At 35.6% G+C, this 15,891-nt stretch overlaps 1 protein-coding gene across 8 annotated transcripts in view; it reads right to left on the bottom strand.

The window, feature by feature from the left end:
- LOC148946833 (protein-L-isoaspartate(D-aspartate) O-methyltransferase-like) overlaps positions 1 to 15,891 on the bottom strand; it is a 167,655-nt gene that overhangs the window by 113,968 nt on the left and 37,796 nt on the right. For all 8 annotated transcript variants that reach the window (XM_089096651.1, XM_089096652.1, XM_089096653.1 and 5 more), the window contains exons 4-6: positions 13,676 to 13,780; positions 9,791 to 9,911; positions 891 to 979 (exon numbers count right to left, since the gene is read on the bottom strand). In XM_089096651.1, the coding sequence (XP_088952777.1) occupies positions 891 to 979; positions 9,791 to 9,911; positions 13,676 to 13,780 (315 nt within the window). The remainder of the gene's footprint in view (positions 1 to 890; positions 980 to 9,790; positions 9,912 to 13,675; positions 13,781 to 15,891) is intronic.

Below are 15,891 nucleotides of genomic sequence, written 5' to 3' on the forward strand. Positions count from 1 at the left end.
AGTTTTAGAAGTTTCTTGCTCAAGAGGTGAGCCACTTCTCTTACCATTTCTTTTCAGTAAATCGCTGATCCCTTCAGCCTCCATAGGATTTACAACATTTGTGATGTCCTCCTCTTCTTCCTGGGGGAGGGGAGGATAATCAACTGACAACCCTGAAAATCTATTGTGGACATTTACTGATGGTACAAATTGTAAATTTTGGGTTTGAGGTGCATGATATAAATGACCTTGATGACTTGAATATGGCAGAGGTGCATAATAAACTGTAGGGGGACCTTGAGTATCTTGATATGTTGAGTGAGGAAATTGTATAGGCTAGGTGTTTGATGGGGCTGTCCAGAGCATACTGGCAATGGATGGGTGTGAGATGGTGAGTATGCTATGTGTGGTGGTGAGAATGATATTTGTGGAGGAGACAGTCCTACTAGTGCTGATCCTGTTTGTATATGGTTTGTCTGTTGTGGATGGCTAGGTCCCACTGTGACACGTCCCCCAGGGGGAACCCCCATTAGAGGGTGGTAATTCATTAATCGATCTTAATCCAAATATTGTAAATGCTCTTACCCGAAATCAAAACTTCAGAATGCGAAATAGTCTAGAAAATAAGCCTGGGCAATAATTTTTTTATTTTACAGCGTTGTCCGTTTTCCTCGATCTTTCTTTTCTAACACACAAATAAGCTTAAGGAACTTATCAAACAAATACAACAAGGCTGAAAAGAAGTTACAGTTGAATACAACTTAATAAAACTGGGCACGATTATAATGAAGAGATTGAACACTATCAGTAATTGCAATTATATACAAATTTTAGAACAAATTTTTATTCTATAAGCTTAAATGACACACATTTAGAATTCACTTAAAATAGTATAAGTTCAACAAACTTACCTCTGGAGGAACTCCTTCCTCTGCTGCAGCACCCACATGGATTGCGTCATAAGGTGCTTCTTCTAAGAAACCTTTTCGCCCATCTCCAGCTGAAATAGAGGAATAAAATTAATAGGGAGTCAAACCTATACAAACTTAACTGTAGTTAAGGACGATGTCTGTCTAACAATAATACAATTTTCCTCTCATTTTTTTTTAAAGACAGTTTACACAATTACATAGTGTCTTTTTATTAGTTTAATATACTCCTCAAAATGCCCTGAAAGGTTCAACCTAATACCATAAGTCGTTCTTGAGATACTGCTCATACTTCCTTTTGACAGCTTGCAAACACATTGCATGTTTCAATTTATTTCAACATACCCCCCAATATTTCCTAAATTTGTCTCTTAATACCCTTAACCTTAGTAATAGTATTGGCAGTTGAAGCAGTAGTAGTAGGACACATATTACCTTTTGGTTGGTTCTACCCCCCCCCCCCAAGATGTATTAAATGTTTCAACTTAATAAAGATAAGCTATTTCAGGTATAAAGCTGTTACGCCCTTTTAATAACCTGCATCCACTAAGCATTTTGTTCTAGTTCAGCATCCTGCTTAATATTCCTTGAAAGCGTCAGTCGTCGTAGCACTAGTAGTAGTGGCATTAGTATTACTCGTAGTCGTAGTAGTAGCAGAAATAGCTGTTGTAGTAACAGATGTAGTAACAGTAGTAGTAGCAATACTAGTTGTAGTAGTAGTAGTCAAACAGTTCGGTGTAACAAACTGTAAGCAAACAGCGACACGGCTCAATAGTAACCGAAACTATAAAAAAACAGAATTTTAATATCGATAAATATATCAAAGTAATCGGTTTATTCTGCTGATTCCATAGCGTAAAGAGCAAGGTATTGGGGAGGGGGGGCAACCCCTTCAAATACAAAATAAAATCTGTTCGTTTTGAGTTTTAATGTTGCTCCTTACTTTCAGTTGAAAAACTTTTTTTTATTTAAGATGCACATAGGGACTTTTGGTAAGCTCAACATTCTCCTTGACATACCCTGAAAATTTCAACTTAATACCCTAATATTGCTATTAGTCCAACAATTATTAAGGCTAATGGTACTAATGTAGAACTTTCAAAGAACGCTCAGGACGATATTGGGCTAAGTCAAAACAGATTATGTGGATGTAGGTTATCAAAAGGGAGTATCAGCAATATTTCAGAAACAGTTTAAAGCATTAAGTTGAAACTATCAGGGTATGAGAAGGGGGTGTCAAACCAGATCAAAAAGGTACAATGTGAACACATTACTTCTTACTACTAATACTGATACTGTTATTACCATAATACTATCCCTAATGCTCCTGCTATTACTTCTGCTACTGTTACTGCTACTGTTGCATACGCAAAGGGTATTAGTAAAGTTTTCCGGGAATGGTGGGGGCGGTACTGAACTGAATAATAACACACTATGTACAAATGGGTTATCAAATGGTTGTATTAGAAATATCCTAGGAACACCTTAAAATTAAGCTAATTAAGCTGAAACTCCCAATGCTATCAATGTTACTAACACACTGAAAACATCAGTAAAACAGTGTAAATGCATCCAGGTTGTTAAGATCTTGGGAATAATATAGGCTATAAAGCACAAACGTTCGTGGAAAGTTTGTTTAAAAAAAAAAAATTAAAAGTCAATATGTGCATACTGGTTGTTAACAAGACGTCTCTACAATATCTCAAGAATAACTGGGGGTATCAAGTTGAAAATTTCAGGTCTACTACTATTACTACTTCTGCTCTTATTATTTAACTAAATCAAAAGGGTGTAAGTGTATATAGGTTGTCAAGATACCATAGATACAGTGTCTTAGGAACAGAATAGGGTATTATGTTTGATTTTGCAGGGGAAGTTGAGGAGGTGTAAAACTCCATCAAAAGATACTATGTGTCCAGATTTTCAAAAAGTCGTATGCTATTAAAAATTGCTGAAAAATTCTGTCAAACATATAAATAGTAAGCCAAAATCTGGATTCTTATAGAGAAAACCCGAAAAGATTTAAAACATTCTTTTTATTTACCAACGGAAATCACTATGTCAATTAAAACGAGCAAAAATTAATTTAAAAACAAAAAATTCCAGAAGAAGTTTTTTAAAGAAGAGTAAGGAACTAAATTAAACCAATGATGAGCAGAAATGCAGTCAAATAATTTTTCAAGCATAAAACTGCCATAAATTGCCACGAATAGATAGACAAACAGAAGTACAATAAATACTCAAAAAGAGCAGAAATTAAGAGAAGTAGGGCTGACACCCCCTGTGCCTTCTAAAGTCAAAACATAATTTTTAAGTTTTCTCATTTTAACTTTAATAGATCCAATATTATTAAGACTTTCAGGAATGAATATCATTATATACATTGTACTGTCAACCCACATTCACATGATTTTTTTTTTATTAATCTTGGTTATGATGGTGAATTTTTTTTTTACGATATCATGAGAAATAGAAACACATAAGTCGAAATAATGATTGTTTTCAGTAAAGTGCAAAATATGTTCTTGTATTTAGAAGGCACAGGGGTATCATCCCTACTCCTCTTGTTTTTTGCTCTTTTTGAGTTTTACTCGGTTGCTATTTTAACTTTTGATCATTTTGGGTTTCATTTATTTATTGATAGGGGTTTATGGTAGTTTTATGTTTGAGAAATTATTTAACTTTATGTCTATTTATTTCTATTCTTCTTTAGCTTAATACAGCTCTTTATTTTTCCTTCAAATTCTTCTTTTGTGGACAAAATTTTATTTTTAATGAATTCCACACAAACACCAACAACTAAACCGTGAATGAATAACTGTTTCAAGCATATTTTTTTTTTTTTGCGATACTTTAGAAACTTTATGGAGTAGGCTGAATTCTTGAATGTTTTACTCTCTTAGAGATGATCCAGAATTTCAAAGCAAATAAGTTATATTTTAAGTGGGTGTAGGAGACCCCCTTGCTAAAATCGGTTACAATAAAGGCTAAGGTACATTGATATACAGTCTTTTTAGTTTTAGAAAGGCAATTTTAATGGTTAGAATTTTACGTTATTCCCCAATAGAATGATTATACCTCACTCAAGAATAATCTGAAATCCCCATCAACCAGAACATCACTCAACTAGTTGGAGATGCTATTTTAATTGATTTTTGAAAAACTACTTCTAATAGTCTGGGAGCCAGACCACTATTATGTGACAAATAGGTGATCAGAAAGACACAGTCAGTTTGACAATAGTTTCCGACTAAATCGACCACGCTGAATCCGAATATAGGTGAGGGAAAAGTTGGAGATCACGGCTTGACCTTGTAAAAGCAAAAAAACACCCTTTATAGGCTTATAAAACGAGTACAGACTCTTTATTTTTTTTTCTAAAGTTATACCACTCCGATTTAGTGGTGCAACATCTCAATTTGGTCCTAATCTGGTCTTCTCATAGAATATGTTAAATTTTTTACAATATATTGTATAGCCCAGGAGCTATAGGCTAATATTTATTAATTTTCCCCGAAAATCTCAAAATTCAAAGGTTCATTTTCAACTAAACCACGTATCTCGGACTTATCTAATAATTTTTTGTTGTTCATTCTTTTCCAGAATTTACCTTTCGTATTTAGCTTCACATTGCCGTAAAGTTCAAAGCTTAAACTGTTCGGTGAAACCGTCTAGAATTTTTTGAAAGTGTGGGCCTAAAAATATATGCAGAAATACATTTGTCCAAAATGATGATGTGACACATCTTTTATGCTAGAATTTAACGCCAAATCTGAATATCAACTTTACTTCGCAGCCCAATCTTAACTTCGTTTGTGATAGGCTAATTACTTATTTGTAGGCCTAAAAATTTATTTTTTTTTATTAATGGTATTGCAGGACATGTTTTTATACCAAATTTTGACGCCGAGTCCAACGGTAGTGTTAACTTGGTCATCGTGTTTCAATTTTAGTTGCTATATGCTATTTAATTTGCTATAAAATCTGACTTGCCTGCAAATATAGTTGTAAATCCAGATTATAATGAACCTACGAAGCTTTGCAAGGTAGTAAACGGAGTAAACGGACACGGAAGAACCATGCTCGACAGAAGCTGAAAGCTCAAACCTGTAAGATGATTAAAGAGTGTTTATTATTTTAAGTACTGTAAGTAAAGCTTACTGTAAGTAAAGCTACAGGTAAAGCCTGTCAAAATACAATTCCTGCACATCCCAACGGTTTTCCTCAAACATACAAAAAAAATCCCGTTAATCCTCGTCCGAATCGTCGCTGTCAGCACCACATCACCCACCACATGCGCAAAGAAAGTCGCATGGCTTTATCCCGAAACAAGGGCACTTTTTACCTCAAATAGTTTTACAGTAACAAAAGGTTGAAGCCTTGTTGACAGATGGAGGCCAGGGGGGTCAGAGCTGAAGTCACTGGACAGACTCCTAAAATGTCGTGATGGGTCCAGCCAAACTCAAGTGGGTTGAAGATATAGGGCTTAGGAATCACAGCCTGAAGAATAATGCTCCACTGAAGTATAGCTCTCTTGACGTGAGATGCAAAAGAACCATCTGTTGGGGGTAAGCTGTTCAAGTTCTTTTTTCTGGGAAATAAATGAATTCGGAGGTCATTGAGAGAATCAAATTCTGACTTGTTTTTTCGCTATATACCAATGCAGTCAATTTCGTACAGATACGCAAGATTTCGGGCTCGTACATAATGATGTTTTTGATATCACTCCTCATTTTCTGTGTAAGATCAGCAATTTCTTGAATGAGCTGTGATTTAACAGCAGATGTAGCAAATGTTTTTTTGCCCTTTGAGAATAAAAAACTGACCATATCACATTCACTAATGCAATGTAGCAGCCCTATTGACTCTAAAACAGCCCACGATGTTCTATTCACAATTTTATGGATCGGAAAGACATTGTCACAGAACTGAACGTAGAGCTCGGGTTCATAGCCTGGGTCACACCTGCAGAGGAATATTTCGCGATAGTTCTGTAATAAAATGACAACAATGTCTGTGTCATTCGCTTCAATAATTACTTGGGAACATCCATTTCTGTAGTATTCGGCAACATGGAGAGCAACACGCGTGTCTGCTTCTTCATGTGTGTTGCATAAGTTCACTTCGTAGTCCGGGTTCGGATCTATAGTCATTTTGGATGGGACCAGTTTTATCACCTTCACTCTATCACTGAATCCACCAGAGAGGTAAATGGTAAATCTTAAATCAGAAAGACAGACATGGCTCCACAATTCAAAAATACATTCGTTAAGTCTTGCCTTACTCTCTGACTGCATAAGCAAATATCCCAGTTTTCTAGCACCATGCTCTTCGTGACGATAAAACTCTTCGTCAGTGTATTTCCTCTCCGCTCATGACGTCCACTACTGTCTTTTAGAACAATAGGATTCCCGGAAATATTTACAAGGCCGAACACTCCGTCATACCGATCAGCTACAATATGCAGCTCGGTTGTAGTTTTTGGGAGTCGATTTAAGAGCCTTGCAAGGATTCGTATCGAAAATGCCTCAACGGTTTCGGTTTTGTCTAGCACTTGCGACCGGATTAACGGCATGAAATCTACCACCACACCAGTTCCCATGAATCGGAACTTCGCTAGGCCAACTTTCTAAACTTGCAGAGGTGCGAATGAACTCGAAAAAACTTGACTTCTTACCCGATCGAAGTTTTAATACGTTTAAAGACATAGGTTAGACCTATGTCTAACCAAGTATACTACTCCATGTATAGCATAGTACAACCTAAGCCATGTTTAATGTAGTACTGATGGTGGGGTGTAGTACTCAAATTCTGAGGTACAGAGCCCATGGTGTACTACTGCAGAGGTGAAGTAATACATTATGTTGATGGCAGTACATAAGACAAGTATTATCCCTGACTGTAAGCTAGGGTAGGCTATGCCAAATGATGGATAAACACAGCATTTGGCATGGGGCATCCAAAATAACAGATTTGTAGCAGATTGGCGGTCTCAGTAACAAGGTGGTCTCAGTAACATCAAGACTAACATACCCGAAAAAATCCCTGATCTAACTTAGCATAATTACAGTATAGGCTAAGTCTACACAGAAATGTCACAATATGTTCATCAGACAGTTTGAGATTAAAAACTCATTCTAAATTCCAACCTTGTCTTGAGTTTTCATCATGAAGCCAATTAAGCATTTCCAGCAATCTGAAAGTTATTTAGCCTACCTGTCCATGACATTACATAGTTACATAAGGCAGGCATTATGCATCGTTCAGATCCTATTCATATCTCTAACCACTAACAGTACAGCTTCTCAATCACACTACCAACCTCAAGTTTAATCAGCAACAGAGTTTACAAAATTTTGGTTGTTGTTGATAGTGCTTACGGGCTGTTGCCCACTGCACACGTGACATAAACAATGTTTTCAGACACTCAAAATCACTTAATCTTTCACGGCTATATTGAAAGGTTGGCTTAATAGAGTGTAATCTTTGAAGATGACCAGGGCAGGTTCTTGGCTTAGGATTTGTAGGGAGACTTTCACTGTCCCATTCTTATCAGCAGATAAACTGAAAATCATTAACCATTTTAAAAACATTTTGAATTAAGAAAAAAAAAAAAAAAAAAAAAAAAAAAATTGATATTTGGTTGAAAAGTAAAGTTCATATTCGGATTGGGCGTTAAATTCTAGCATAAAATATTTGTAACATCATCATTTTGGAAAAATGAATTTATGCATATATTTTTTGGCCTATACTTTTCAAATATTTTAAGACGACTTCACCAAACAATTTAAGCATTGAACTCGACGGCATTGTGAACTTAGATATAAAGGGCAAGTTCTGGTAAAGAATGTAAAACACAAAAACTATAAAAAAGGTCCTAGATACGTGGTTTTGTTGAAAATGAACCTTTGAATATTTATACTTTGGGGGAAAATTAATAAATATTAGCCTAGAGCTCCTGGGCTATACAAGATATCGGAAAAAAATTAACATATTCTATGAGAAGACCATATTAGGACCGAATTGAGATGTTGCACAACTAAATCGGAGTCGTATAACTTTAGAAAAAAAAATAAAGAGTCTGTACACGTTTTATAGGCCTAAAAAGGGTGTTTTTTGCTTTTACAAGGTCAAGCCGTGATCTCCAACTTTGCCTCCACCCATATTCGGATTCAGCGTGGTCGATTTAGTCGTAAACTATTGTCAAACTGACTGTGTCTTTCTGACCACCTCAACTCAGAAATAAACGAGATACGCTTTAGTGGCTCCCAGACTATAACTAACTTTTTCAGGAAGACACCTCTCTTAGCGATGTTTTCCTTTGAATACTGATTGGTTAAAATTGTGCATAGTCTAATAGATTTGCACACATTAGATAGCTGATAATATTACAGTTTCTCTGAGTCGTTTTTTTTTGCGATTTAAAATTTTCAACACTTTGAAAATGCACAAAAGACTGTTTAACAAAGCTGCCAAAATTTAAGAAATTTTAGCATATGGGGAAGTGCTTAGAGTGAGTAAGCTTGAAAACTCATGTATAAAATTTTTTTTTCGTATTTTGCAGTAAAATTTCCACTAATGCGCAAGTTTAGGACCTTTTTAGGCAGTAAGTATTTTCGGCACTTCTTTAAGCATCTAGCCATTTTAATATGTTAGAGCCTTTAAATATTAGTTTTTAATTTTAAATACAAAATTTCTCAACGCTTAACTGTTAGAGGCATCCAAAATAATGCTTACCTTACTTATCTAACGTTTTTTATTCAAGCAAACTTAGATTATTGCACAAATAAAGAAACCTAAACTGAGCGTTTGCATTTCTTAGCTCCATAAGTTTACACAATATTTTAGAAATAAACACTGATGTACATAGACCATACTGTGTTCTGAAAAAGAAAACATGTTTCATTTGTATTAGACTAAACTGTCAAAAATGTATGAAACTTTGTGTGGTTTTTAAACCTGAAGGCCTCACTTTTCGAAGGCTTTACCAAGGTCATGTCAATGTCACTTGTTTGAAGGCCATACTGTTTTGTAAAGCCACTCAACCCTACAGACACAACAATAGGCTTTACATGATTTTTTCCACTTAAAGCGGGTGATTTTTAATTAACACATCTCACCAGAACCTCTAAAAAACAATGAATAAAGACAGAATTTATTGAAAACCTAAGAGTAGCTTTCTTTGTTGACTGAAATTACGTGAGGAAATTTATTCTGATAATCACCAGTCTGAATTCTGTCTTATATTAGTCGAAATTTACAATTTGCAAAGTCTTCAAACGGCAAACCTTTTTAAGTAAATTCAGAGGTGTAATCAGATTTGCTTCAACGGCCACACTTCCTGCGTAACAGCTTTTTGGTTTTATTTTCCGTTTAAAGCACCTAGAATTCTACAAAAAAAATCACATTTTTCATCTGCATTTTATGGGTCTATGATTCAACATGATTGAATGCTTCAATTTAGCGTGATAAACTGCATTATGGCTAATATACAGAACAGATTTTTTTGCTTTATTCGAGTTAAATACCAAATTAAAATGCCTCAAAAATTATTATACAGAAACCATAGGCAACGAAAAATTTATAGGATTTTTTTTTTAAATTCAGCTTATAAAGTTATAAACTCTCGTTAGGACTGCATTACATAAAATACAAAATCACTGATATCAGAATATATGCTCAAAACTGATTGCTATTTAAAATGGAAAAGAAAGCAATTTCATGTGCCCTCACCTATCTAACATTAAAAAGTTTCCTAGAAATGATCAAACTAAAATCCTACAACTGAAATTTTCATCGTGGTTTTTGGAGTTGAAACTTCCATTGAACACGAACTCACAGTTTTAACTTAATTCTATATAGCAAAATCCTGCAAAGCTTACCAACCAGCTTGATCAAACCATTCTCCAAATATTCTGGACAGTCTCTCCTTACATTTTCAATCGAACTATTCACCAAAGCCGGAATATGCTCTATCCCCACGACTTTTCCGTGTGGTCCAACCTAAATTAGAATACATTAAAAAAAACAACTAAACTGTACTTTTTTAATGCAGCATTGGCTTCAAGACATGAAAACTGTTGCTCTTTTTTGTATACCAAACCCGAGCTTGACAATGAAAGGTTTGATATAGAACAACCCTTGTACACAACATCAAAAACAACAAAAGTGAATATGCATGAAAAAATCTACTTCTTTTTACGAATTCCAAATACATACAATTGGTCAAATGTAAAATAAGCTATCAGAAGCTATTAGCAAAAGCAATTTTGCAAGATTTAAAAAAACAAGAGAAAGCAGCCTATAAAGAGGACTGCGATTCTATGAAAATTTCGCCTTCAAATTCAAAATGCCTAAGAACTCCTTAGCAGAGGCGTCAAGCCGCTATCCACAAAATATGAAATATCTTGTTTTTTCCCGAGAAGGAGGGAACAGTCTTGATAACAATGTATCTAAGCCAACAATACAGCGTCAATTATAGTAAAGAGCCACAAGGCTTCAATCTATTGTTATTATTGTTTTGTAAACATAAAACTAATCGGGTTTTTGTATTAATTCTTTACAGTTACGCAACAAAAACCCCAACGAAAGAGAGTGACTGCAATTGCAACTACTTACTACTGCAATTACTTGTAACGGCGACTATGACAGCTTGCATCTGCGACTGCAAATGTTTGCGAATACAGCTAATTGTGACTGACTACTTGCAACTGCGACCGCTAGTGACTGTGAATACCCAAAACTGCGACTAAGGGTACTTGCGGTTGTGACTGTGACTATTTGTGACTACGACCATTTGTAACTGTGACAACGTGCGACCTTGACTACTTGTGACTCTGTCTACTTATGGCTGCGACTACTTGCCTCTGCAACTACTTACGACTATGACTACATGGACAACGACTACGACTACTTGCGACTGTGACTGTGACTACGAGTGCAACATCTTTCGACTGCGACTACCTTTAACTGTGACGGTGACTACCCGAGACTGTGACAGTGATTACTTGCGACTGTGAATGCGACAACTTGCAACTGCTACTTATTGTGGTTGCGACTACTACTACAACCGTTGCTGCTACTACCACTACTTCTACTACTATTAATGCTACGATTACTACTATTACTATAAACAACTCACTGCAGCCCCAAGCCGCCAGAGGGCAACACAGCTACGCAAGCTCCTTCTCCATCCCAATGTATTCAAAGCTTCCCTCTTTACACCCTCTCAAGAAGACCCAGTTTCCTTTAAATTATCTCTAACAAACTGGTACCAAACCGTTCGGGAGGGACCCACTTTTTATTTGGCCCTAAATAGTTGGCCGAAAAGGACAATCATTAACAGTAGGTCATCCCTCTTCCGCAGAACGTGCCCTAGCCATCTCAGCCTTTCTCTGATTACAGCCCTGAACGCCAAAAAGAACCACATTTTTCGAACTGTTTACTCCTTGAAATACAACTAGAACTTCAGAACCAAATCAAAAGAGTTTAAATGCATCTTACTCGTCAAAATCGCATAGTGCATACATGTTATCAAAAGGGTTTATCTGCAATATCTCACAAATAGCAAAGGTTATTAAGTTTAAAATTTCAGGGATTGTTAATTCAGATATTTAAATAGATAAAAATGATATGTGCATCCAAATGCGCGAAAGGGTTTTAAACCTAAACTTTCAGAGAATGCAGAGAATCAATTTGTGATTATGATTGCGACAATTCATGACTGCAACTGCTAATACTTGCGACTTTGCCTACTACTATTAGTACTACCACTACTGCTACGATTGTAACTGTGACTGTAAATACTACTGCAACATTTACTATTACAAATAGAAATATTGAAATAAATTAAAGAAGTTTAACTGCATCATGCTTGTGAAAATGGCATAATGCATCAAGGTTGTCAAAAGGGCCTACCTGCAATATCTCACAAATGGTTAAGGTAATTAAATTGAAAGTCTCAGGGAATAATGAGGGGTGTTGCACTAAATCACAAGACAACAGGTACATCCGAATTGTCAAAAGGGCGTATTTGGACAGGTTTTTATTTATCTCAGGGACGGCTACGGATATTAAGTTGAAACTGTAAGATAATGCTAAGGGGGTGTTAAACTAAATCAAAAGACACTATGGATCCAGGCTGTCAAAACGGCATATCTTCATTATTTCAAGAACAGTTAGGGATGGGTATTAAGTTGAAACATTCAGAGAATGTTGAGATAGATGTTGAACTTAAAGATAATATGTGCATCCTGGTTGTCAAATACGTGCAGCTACAATATCTCAGGAAGGACTAAAATTATTATGCTGAAACTTTCACAAGATGTCGATTGGGATGTTGAACTAAAGTGAAAAACACCATATGTTGCATTTTATAAGAATTTTGAAGGGATAATGGATCTGAGAAACGAAGGTTTTGGTTTGGATGAGGGGGAAGAGCTGTGAGCGGAGAAATTGTTAGAAAATGGGTGTTTTTTTTTAGTATTGGGTATCTGGCGGTTAATTTGTGTGGGCAGGACCAACCGTGACAGTTCTATATGATGATTTTGTTTAAATCACTGTTTTTGAATGATATTTTTTGTGCTTTAATATTTTTATTCAATTATTTAATTGACTATTTAAAATTGTTTTTATAAGTTGTTCTTTTTTTATTTGTATGTTGTAATAGCCCTGTGAGGTTCTTTGTGTCACATATACTCCATACTACACTATGTATGCAGTTCGTTAAAATTGCGTGTGCAATATCTCAAGAACAGTTTAGGTAATTCAGTTAAAACTTTTAGAGAATGTAGAGGGGTATGTTGAAATTAATCAAAGGATAATTCCTGGTAGTTCTTTAAATTTTTAAACAGTACACATTTAAAGATCTACTGTCCTTCTTAAGCAACACAAGAGGGTAGTGTATTTTGGCCAGAAAAGTTCCCGATCCATTGGACAAAAATTGTAAGAACTTCTGAAAGGGTGTGCATATGACCTCCCAGTATCAAAGGTAATACTGCTGTACAGTAAACCATACGTCCCAAAAAATAAATCCAGTCCAGAAAAATTATAAACCGTTTATCCAAAAAAAATCCTTGCTATAGAGTGTTGTATGACTGTAGAATATCAATTAGTGCGCTGACCCTAACCTATACATATACTTAGTGTCTCTAAAAACACACATGACGTCATTCGTGTGCTACATCATCCTGCATATGAAAATACAATTTTTGTCAAAAATCGCATTTTAGTTTTAATATTATATTTTAGAACTTACAAAAAGCCTGTATATAGCAATTTCCTCTCAAATAAGCCCTCAAAAATATATCTAAAATGTTTAGGCGACCCACTTCAGTGACAGAAAAAAAAGGGGAAGCACGAAAATAATAAGAGAAATAAAGAAGGAGAAAGTACTATTTCCCATACAATAAAGTGATTTATCGCAATCACTATTCTGCTAAATGGGTATCCCAATTCTGCCAAATGGGGTTTTCCGCTATGGATATTTTAGTAATCCAGTTTCCAGGTCGATTCGACAACGTTTTTGTGGGGTTTTTGGCTATTTTTCTAAAGTCCCATAGATTAATTTTGACAATCACAATAAGGTTAGGTAGGACAGGAATCCGCAACACCAGGACAGCTCCCGCCTTTTGATGCCCAGCCAATTATCAGAGTTTTGGAGGGGATAGAGCTAAAAGAATAATTAGGGCACTTCACATCTAAATCAAATCTTGAAGGTGTAAAGCAAGATAACTGAAACTTTTCTAGTAAAAAAATTGCAAGCTCACCATTTTTGCAAAGCACATCGTTAGGTATCCGCTACCAGATCCAACGTCTAAGACTTTTGCTCCAGGTTTCAACTGGTCACGCAGCAGTTCCAAAGCATATGCGTGCTAAAAAAGACAATCGTACGAAATGACAGACAACTCTTCTAAATTCCCGTAACAGTATTTACTGCTACTGTGAAGCACTAAGCGCTAAAGCACAGATAACACAATTTTGATACAGATATATATAGGCTAAAACGGTCGTACCATGTCGATGGTGTTTTATTCTTTTATAAGTAGCACACATTCCTCTTGAGCAATTTGTAGCTGTTGGTAATCCAGGGGCGACATTTTTTCCGCCCTTTTTTTATTTGTCCTGTAAATTTATAAAAATACCACGTTTTTGGTATATTCAATGAAAAACAATTTTTGCTTCTATTTTCACCAAAATAAAACCGAAGAAACGCCACTCCCAAGATAAAAAAAATGCATTTACCCCCATCCCAATACCCCCCCCCCCCAATTGACGCCCCTGCTGATTAGACTGTCAATTAAGATATCTGACCCTCTCCCCCACACGCTTCTGCTTGTTTTTTTTTGTCTTGCTTTGCTTTCTACTTTTATTTGAAAAAGAATGTTTTTTACTTCAAGTCTGTTTATAGCTACAATTGTTATGAAAACCAAGTCACCTGAGGACAACACAGCTGGACACACTCTTCTTCCGTCTCAATCTTTAAAACTACATTCTTACCGCTCCCTCCCCCCATGTAATTCCAGTTTCCTTTAAATCATTTCTTACGACACCTTCCCGTCTCATTCGAGGAAGAAATCTTTTGCGTTTGACCCCGGAAAAGATGAATGGCCAAAATCCACAACCATTGGCAACATGTCAGTCTTAATCCATAAAACTTGGCCAAGCTACTTCAGCCTTTCTTTTATTATAGCCCTTGAAAGTGGAATTCAAACATATTTTTGGCACAGCTTATTGTTTGATAAAAGGTCAGTCAAACAAGTTTCTTAAGCTATCTTTAGACAATTCTTATGGAAAACATCGTACAAAGCCTCTTCAGCCTTTTGACGCGCCCATGCTTCAGGGCCATACTTGAATATTGGCATTATCATGGGTTTCAATATTTTGATGTTGATTTGCCGACTTGTCTTTCTATTGTTCCAAACTTCATTCAACTGAAAAAAAAATACCCTGCGCCTTGACTATTCTACTTCGCACACCTACACTAACTACACTACGTCCAACACAGCTACGAACAGTAGTACTAACGTAAGTAAAACTATGCACTTAATCGATTTTCTCACTACCTAACATCACATGTTTAACCTTTACTTCCTCCTAGTCTAAGTAACTTAGTCTTCTACATGTTAATATTCAAACCTATTCTTGCAACCTGAACACTAAGAACCTCCAAAATTTTCTTCATTTCGCTAATATTATTATCTATGACTCTCAAATCAGCTGAATAACCCTAGTCTAGGAGAGTTTTACATTTCCATTTACTACCAAGTTTGCAACTTTTCAGTATTTCTTAGGCAAAGTAAAAAAAAAAAAAATTCACATAAACGGGATCGGACACGGCCCAATTTAACTCCTTATTAAATAAAAAAAACAAGTTTTTTTAACTGAAAGTAAGGAACGACGTTAAAACTTAAAACGAACAGAAATTATTCCGTATATGAAAGGGGCTGTCCCCTCCTCAACGCCTCGCTCTTTACGCTAAAGTCTTTTATTGGTTAAAAAATAATAAGAGTTGTGAGAAAGTCAAACTTTAGCGTAAAGAGCGAGGCGTTGAGGAGGGGACAGCCCCTTTCATATACGGAATAATTTCTGTTCGTTTTCAGTTTTAACCTCGTTCCTTACTTTCAGTTAAAAAAACTTGTTTTTTTTATTTGATTTTTGAACGTTTTTGAATTAATACAAGTTTTGATTTTGGCTCACCATGCATGAATAATTAAAAAAAAATGTATATAAATTTTACTTTTATTTGATTAAATGGCTTTCTCGGAACTTGTTTAATTTTATTTACGAACGTTTTTATTGGTAATAAATATAACTAACTTACGAATTAACTTACGTAACGAACTTCTATATTCATATATTTTTAAAACGTACATTAGGGGGCTCGCCCCCTAGTCAATACCTCGCTCTTTAAGCTAAAGTTCGAATTTTGTTCCAATTCTTCAAAAATGACCCCTTAATCACAAAGGCCGCTATTTAGAATGAA

The sequence above is a fragment of the Artemia sp. Qi Xiang Cuo genome, chromosome 11, assembly GCF_049724085.1.
Source record: "Artemia sp. Qi Xiang Cuo chromosome 11, ASM4972408v1, whole genome shotgun sequence".
In the NCBI taxonomy this organism is placed as follows: Eukaryota; Metazoa; Arthropoda; class Branchiopoda; order Anostraca; family Artemiidae; genus Artemia; species Artemia sp. Qi Xiang Cuo.